At 40.3% G+C, this 8,153-nt stretch overlaps 1 protein-coding gene across 8 annotated transcripts in view; it reads left to right on the top strand.

The window, feature by feature from the left end:
- The window catches only part of Msra (methionine sulfoxide reductase A), a 368,989-nt gene that overhangs the window by 187,621 nt on the left and 173,215 nt on the right, over positions 1-8,153 (top strand). For all 8 annotated transcript variants that reach the window (XM_087216696.1, XM_087216699.1, XM_087216697.1 and 5 more), the window contains one exon: positions 7,321-7,440. In XM_087216696.1, coding sequence (XP_087072822.1) covers positions 7,321-7,440 — 120 coding nt within the window. The remainder of the gene's footprint in view (positions 1-7,320; positions 7,441-8,153) is intronic.

Below are 8,153 nucleotides of genomic sequence, written 5' to 3'. Positions count from 1 at the left end.
TAGTAATGAAGGTACTACATGTTTAAATATTGTGGGTGTCTGGGGCAAAATTTAGAGGTAAATGTGTAACCTTAAGTACATATATTTAAAAATAAAAATATTTTAAAATAAATAATTGAAAATAACACTAAAATAAATGAATTATCAGTGACTCTTAGGATAGGGAATGAAGACACTAAAAGTAACTGCAAAATAATAAAAAAGAAAGAGCAAAACTAGAAAATCAAAAGTTAAGAGGGTCAATGAAATCTAAGGTTACCCTGCAAAGAAAATTTCTCAAAGCAGAAAAATGAATAGGAAAATATTAGTAAATAAACGACAATGAAACAACACATCCTCTTATCCGCTTTTCCTCCTCTCCAAAGACAAAATGTTCAGGTAGTTCAGAAACTTTTGTTGTAACTACAATGAAGAAATAATCCTCTTCTAATGCAATGTTGCATGGAGGCATAGAGGGGGGAAAAAGAAGGAAGAATTGTCCATCTTTTTTGATAAGGCCAATCTAGCCTTGATACCAATTCTGCACAAGGAGGGTAAAAGCAAATAAAACTGTGGCAAATCTGCATTATGGACATAAATGAAAAATTGAATAAAACAGCAAAAGTAATTCAGCATTAAAATGCTTAGGTTAGGTAAGATTTATTGCAGGATGCTTCAGAAAACCATACTAATGTAATATATTACCCTCAGATATTACAGGAGGGAGAATGTTTGATCATCCAGAAGAATGCAGGCATTGCTAATATTTAAAACTCATATACGATAAAAAGCTCCTCATTCTATGAATGGAAGAAGCATTTTTCTACATGATAAAGAATATCTTCTGCAAACCTCCAGAATACCTCATTCTTACATTGGAGCATTCTCACTGAAGTTAGGATGAGACAAGATAACCACTGTCACCTTATTATTCAGCATTGTGTGCAAGGACTTAGCCGATGCAATAAAATGAGATAAAGGAAGAAGAATAATAATGGATAGGGAGATATAAAACTGTCATTTGTACAGAATATGGTTTTCTCTAAAAGGAATTAAAAAGAACCTGGAAAGAAGCCATTAGAACAAATAAGAGAATGCCTAAAGTTTTCTGACTATGAGGAAAGCATGCAAAAGTCAGTGATATTTTTATACTCCAGCAGTCAGCAATAAGAGAGTGTAAGAGAAAAAAGAGTATTTATAACAGCAACACAAATAACAGAATACATAGAGCTATATCTAATAAAAAGTATCAGACCTGTGGAGAAAATTATATCATGATACTCAAGGTTATTCAAGAAGATTTGAATAAATGGAGAATGATATTATATTCATTGACAGGAGGACTCAATATTATTAATATGACAAAATATTTTCAAAATAGTCTTCAAGTTCAATGTAATTCTAGTCAAAATTTTAAAAGGATATTTTTATGGAACTTGACAAGCTGATATTAAACTAAATTTGGAATAGTAATGGGCCAAGAATAGCAAAGAAAATGTTGAAGAAAGATAGAGTGAGAAGACTTGCTCTATTAGGTGTTATGGCTCATTAAACTGAGCCATCACAACCCCTGGCTTTCCCTGCAGATCTGCTCCATCCTCGCTGTGCTGCACTCAAGTCAATATGTTCAGAGTCAACCTGAACCCCTCTTTCTCTCAGACCCTGTTTGTAATCTTCAGGAATGCACCCAGAGTCTGACTGCAGCTCCTATCTTCTTCCGCCACCCCCGGTCTCCACGGCCACGGTCTCCCAGCTGATGACATTCCCTGCTTCTGTGCTTGGGCCACTCTTTTCTACTCTCTGCAGAGAACAGCCAGAACAGTCCTTGTACAACGCAAGTTTTGTCATCTCTCCTGCCCAGCATGCAACAGTGCTGTCCACTGGCCTGAGAGTACAGGTCAGAGTCCTTGCACAATCCCACAAAGCCCTATGCAATTTGGTTCATCTGGTCGGGGTGCCACTGTTTTCCCCTGGTTCACTGCCTCGGCTTCCTTCCTGCCCCTTCAACATGGCAGGCACAGGGTTGGTGCTTTTGTAGGACTTTTTCCTGTGCCCTTTATCTGATGGCTGACCATCTCACTGCTTTGAATCTTTGAAGTCATCTTCTCTTTGAGGTCCAACTGAACACTATTAAAAATCTCATCAGTAAAGATCTCTCTGACCTTGCTCCACTTTTCTTAAGTTTTATAGTTCTTTGTGCCTTTCTAGTTACTATATTCACCCACCTATTTAGTGTTTCTTATCTGTCTTTCCCTGCTGGAATGTGTTTCCTACAAGAGAGTAGGATCTTGTCTGTTTTGTTCACTCATGTATCCCAAGTGCTTACAGGACTTTGTGGCATATATTAGACACTGTGTGAATATTTTCTGAATAAATGAATTTTTGAAAGTATAGAGATTCAGGAATCAGGACTACTCAAAATGATGTACTAGTAGAGGTGACATTAGAGAGACATAGAGGAAAATGGGTTATTTACTAAATAACAATTTATTTGGAATACTTGATTATCCACATAGAAAAAACCAATTGAATCCCTATCTCATACCCTAACAGAAATTACTTTTAGATAGATTAGTAACCTAAAATAAAGAATAAAACTTTAAAGGCTTCTGAAAATATCGAACATCGTCTTTATAACCTTTGTTGTGGGGAAGGAGTTATTATGCAAGATACAAAAATCACCTATGATAAAAGAAAAGACAGAACTTTGACACATTAAAATTTAAAACATCTCTATGACAGTAGGTATCACAACTGAAGGTAAAAGGCAGATTAGACACAAAATTATGGCTGCAAACATGTAATTGACAAAAATTGATTAAAAACATATTAAACTTACAACAAATAAAACAAAAGTTTAACAACCTGATAGAAAAATGGACAAAGGCAATTTACAAAAGAACAAACATGAATGACCAATATACAGTATGAAAACATGCTCATACTAGCCAAATATATATCGAAATCACAATGAGAGACCACTTAAAACTCATCCAACTGGGAAATTTGTATGTATCCTGTGATACCGAGTATGTGCAAGGCTGTGGCACAACAGAGAGCTCACGTGATCCTCTTGGTTACACCTGGTGAGCTCTTTTTGCTTCCTTGTCCCTGTACACAGGGTTCCCAGCGTGCCTGGCCAACTGCTGTGGTGTGGAACTCAGTGGGCTCTTGCTGTGTTCTCTGATGAGAGTGCGCTGTTTTGGGGACCAGGATCTCTAGTCCTACAGAACCAAGAGTTGAGTGGACAGGCAGTACATTGTCCTGATGGGTCATTGGGAATGATGGTAGATGGATGGGGCCCTTCTTGTTTGTACCCTTGCTTTGTAAGCCTGTGGGGTTTTTGATGGAGTGCACACTGTCTGTCTTAAAGGGTGCGACCCTTCCTGGAGTGCCCTTTCTGAGTCGGTGCTGTGACTGCACCGCAGGGCCGTTCAGTGCTATCCCAGAACAGCAGCTTCTGGGTCTGTGCAGAGAATAGAACAGGAGGAGCTGTGGTCATAGCCACTGCTGTGTTACCTGTACTGTGAAGCGAGTCACCTGTCTGATATGGTGCTCTGTGGGACAGTCACTGGCTGAGATCCTGAAGGTAGGAAAGTCACAGCCACCTGGGAATACATGTGAGAACACCGCTGGCCCTTTCGGGATGGATGGGGCCCCAATTACTCCCCACTCCTGCCACCTAGTGTTGGTTGGTTCCCTTGAGGAATGACGGTAATCAGGGCACGTGGTGACTCTCTGTTGCAGGGACATTGGTTGTTCAGTGGTGGCAGGTGAGACTTGGTGAGTGGGAAGCCATGCTGTCAGCCCCATGTAGACCTCTGTTGTCACCGGCGCTGCTTTGTCCCTGTGTCCATCAGCTCAGTATTGGGGTGGCCAGTGCAAGGCTGGCTGATTCCATCAGCCGGGCCACTGCCTCTGCTTTGCGGATTAGCCCGCTTTCATGATGGCTGCTCTGTGGCTGGCATCAGCACACAGTACCAAGAGCTTCACAGTGCCTCCTCACTCTCCTGTGTCCATCCTGAGTTTTTGTTCCTCCTCTTCTATTCTTTCTTGTTCCTGATCTCTGGCTACTCAACCAAGCCACTTGTTACTATCCATGAGTCCACATGTGATCTGAAAAGGGACTCCTTCCACCAAGGTGGCTCACTGCTTCACTGCCTGAAGGGTAGTGGGTGGGAGGGTTTCCCCTGCCATTGTCATTCAGGCTACTCTAGGGATGCTGTAGTTGGCTGCTTTGTATCCTCAGCTTGCTCTCTCATAATGAGCCAGCCATCCATAAACAAAATAAAATAAAACAAAACAAAACAGCCCTTTTCTTGTCCTGCAGCTAGCTGTCCACAGTCCCCATATAGTCACAGGAATAAAGTGAGGGAATGGTGTTGCTGCAGTGCTGGTGTCTGCTGTGGGAGTTTGCCACAGTTTGCTTCTGTCCTCTCGTCCTACTTGAGTACTGCCCCGGGTGTACGACTTCTATTTTGCTGGATTGATGCTGCCCCCAAGAGCTAGCTGGGACTAGCTCTTGGTAAGTGACTTCAGCCAATGGTCCACCAGAATTCCCTGGTTTGTCATTCTGCAGTGAGCATCACTGGTACCCAGGTCATGGTCTTGAAATGTCACTTCCATTTGAAAGAAGCCCGGCTTCTTAGAAAAATGGCTGATTCTGGGTGTGGAGCAGGAAATGTGCAAGACGTGCCAGGAGCACCCGGTCCAATCAGAAAGCAAGCAAGCCATGAGGGACGACTGAGGATATGCCAGAGGGGCCCCAGAGTCAGTCTGAGGAGGTCTCACTGGCCGACATTTTGACCCGTGAAGCTTGCCAAGGACAGGGATTGTCCAGTACAGTAGACCCTTAAGTTGTAACCAGCCCGGCATAAACAACTGGGGTTAATTAGGTTAATGGAAGATCCATCTGCCTCTTGTTATCTACAGCATGCACCCAGGTAAACATCCAGATCTCTGCTGTATTGACTTACAACCAACTTGGGTTACAACAAGGCCTCAGGAACTGACAGTTCATAAGTCAAGGGTCCACTGTACATTTAAATTAATGAGTTTATAATGATGAAAACTAGCTGGTCAACTTTGGAGATGGTAAGTTCATCATTTTGAAGATGCTAAGTAAATGGACATAGTCACACATTTCCTTCATTATGAATTGCCCCACTGAGCTTTTCTTTTTAATGTATTTCAACTGATAAATGAAAAAGGAATGATAGAAGATCACCATTTTGTAACTCTCGAGGGATAAACACTTTCTAAGCATTGAGTTTCCATGGATGCTAACATCACAGAAGAGACAGTGAGGCATTATGTGCTTCCTGATCGAAGAGCACAGCACCTCCAGGGTCTTAACAAGGGCTCAAGTCTGAGTGTGATGTCCTATTGCAGCAAGTTGCCCTTTGAGGACACACGAACAAGCTGAATGGTACCACGAGGATGCAGTCTGCAGAAGCCACGCTCTGGGAAGCTGTGTTCACGTAGCTCTTGTTCTTCAGAGGGTAAAGGACAACTTGTTGATTAAAAGAACTTAAAGGCATATCATTTTAAAAAAATGAACAAGACTAATATAATGTAAGGGATGGATACTTGGATAATTAAAAATATAAAGAAACATAGGAAATGGTTCCTATAAAAGCCAGTTAGTGGTTACTTTGAAGGGAGGGACTGGGTTGAGAGTGGTGGTTATAAGGATTATAAATGGTACAGTAGTGTGTAACTCAAATAATGCATATGCTACCTTATTTCTTTGAAGTTTTGCTTTCTTTAAAAATATTCTTTTCATTTTTAAAGTAGTAAGAATCTGTTACAGAAAAACTTGAAAAATGAATACATTCCTGTATTCTCATCATTTTAAAGTAATCATGATTATAACTTTGGTATATTTCCTTCTGGTCTATTTTGATAAGAATATTTTAGTTATAATAGAAACATGCACATAATTGTGTTTTTCCTTTTTAATTTAGCCTTAGATAATTATGATAAAATCATATACATATTTCCATGTTGCAATATTATCACAACAGTAATTGTTTTTACTGTGTTGAATTTCATTATTTGGCTGTATCATATTTTAAAACTATTAACTTATTTTTGGTAAGTAGATTTCCTCTCACATTTTAGCAAGTAGAATATTTTTGGATGATGTAGAACTTCATGCACATTGTTTTTTTGGTTGTTGTTGTTGCTTTGAATTTCTAAAGTACACTATTAACAGCTGTCAAGAATGTCAGTAACTAAATTTTCTTATAGCTGTCATTAAATCTAGCAAAGCTAGTGATTGTCAGAATAGGAGGCATATATTAATTTACCAACTGTTGTTCCACCCAGGATCTTAGTTATATGTGACTTGACAAAGCTGCATAAAGCTCAAGAGAGGCAGCAGGCTTCTTACATCTGGGAGTGGGCCACAAACCAGCAGCTCTCTTGGACAATTTGGAAACTTATGGGAGAGAATGGGGGTGCTTTCTGTGGACTCAAGGAAAAACAGCGGGATATTTCTAACACCTCTCTGTGTATATGTGTGTTCTTGTGATATGGGTGTTAGTTTTTTTATCCAGTGTTCAAAAGAATCCAATAACTACTGGCATAAACAACTAGTTTATGGAATGGAATGCAATTTTTGTGAGTTTGTTTATTGTTGTTCCTTCCTTCCCTTCCTCCTTTCTATACCTTTCTCATTTATTATATTCAATAATAGAACTCAGAAGAATATATGTTTGGGTAAACAATTACTTAACACATGCAAATTAATAGAGACAAAAGTGAAAACGGAACGGATTTATGACATTAGGGAAATACTGCATAAATATATATTGATTTTGGAAATTTCTGTGTTAAAATAAGTCATTGAGTACTACATGTCTTTGTTAAAATATTTTTAAAAAAATGACCAGGAAGCTTATCATTAAATACAATATAATTTATGAATTGAGTATGAAAAATATTCATAAACTTGTTATCCTTTTACTGTGTTATTGGGAAAGATATAAATCCACTAAAATCTGAGGCCTTCTAAATTTCTGTTCAGTAAAAACAAAGGACATTCTATGCAAATAATCTTAAAGAAAATTACTTTAAAATGTTAAAGAGTTCTCCACAGGCTAGACTCTCAGTCATTTTTGTTTGTCTGTTTGTTTTTGGTACCAGGGATCAAACTCGGGCCCTTGCGCTTGTGCAGCAGGCAGCGAAACCACTGAGCCAAATCCCCGGCCCCTCTCAGTCATTTTTAATCCCCAAATGATCAGAGAAGCTTGTTTTTCCCAGCAAACAGGTCTTGTAATGTGTAATGAACCGCTTGTTTTGGAAAAATAGTTAACCACTCTCTGATATTTTTTGCAGGAATGGGCTGCTTCTGGGGAGCTGAAAGGAAATTCTGGATCTTAAAAGGTGTCTATTCGACTCAAGTGGGCTTTGCAGGAGGCTATACTCCCAACCCTACTTATAAGGAAGTCTGCTCAGGTAGGAAGACTTTGCTGTCGTATTGCTGGCAGGAGCAAGGAGGGTTTGTCCCTGTTGGTGATGGCAGGATCTTTAAAATGGAAATACAAATTTTCTTTTTTCTTTCTTTGTTTTGGTACCGGAGATCGAACTCGGGTCCTTGCGCTTTTGGGGCAGGCGGCAGAACCACTGAGCTAAATCCCCGGCCCATGGAAATACAAATTTTAAAAAATATTTGCCTTGTCTTCTCTTTACCATTTCTGCAAATATACTTGTTTGGCTCTTGTTTTATAGTTTTAGATGGTAATAAGCTTCCTGTGGATTTTTTTTTCCCTATAGCATTTAGGTTTTTATGTGAAACAAGTGCCCTAAAACTTAAAGCAAGTTGGATCAGCAGTCTGGGCCGGCTTGCTTAGAGGCTTGCCACAGTCACCTAGTGGGGTCCTAGGGACAAGCTGGTCTCCAGTGGCCTCGCTCATGTCTGGCGGTCAGTGCTCGCCTCTGTTAGTGGCTCTCCTGGGCCAGGAAATGGGGATGTGGGACACACTGGCTTGGCCTCATACACCTGGTGGTGGACACAAGACCGAGGAGCAGCAAGAGAGGACAAGACCCATCCCAGCCGTGTCATGGTTGCTCTTGTCTCATTGGTTCAATGAGGTCTCACGGCCAGACTGAGGGTCAGTATGGGACCCTCTATCACCAGGCAGGGGCACAGGGCCACAGACGGTTGTCAA

Source organism: Heterocephalus glaber, unplaced genomic scaffold (genome assembly GCF_053883595.1).
Source record: "Heterocephalus glaber isolate CG9 unplaced genomic scaffold, H.glaber_assembly_v1.0 deba00001460, whole genome shotgun sequence".
NCBI lineage: Eukaryota > Metazoa > Chordata > Mammalia > Rodentia > Bathyergidae > Heterocephalus > Heterocephalus glaber.
The sequence above is the reverse complement of the archived record's forward strand: the minus strand, read 5'-3'. Positions and strand labels throughout refer to the sequence as shown.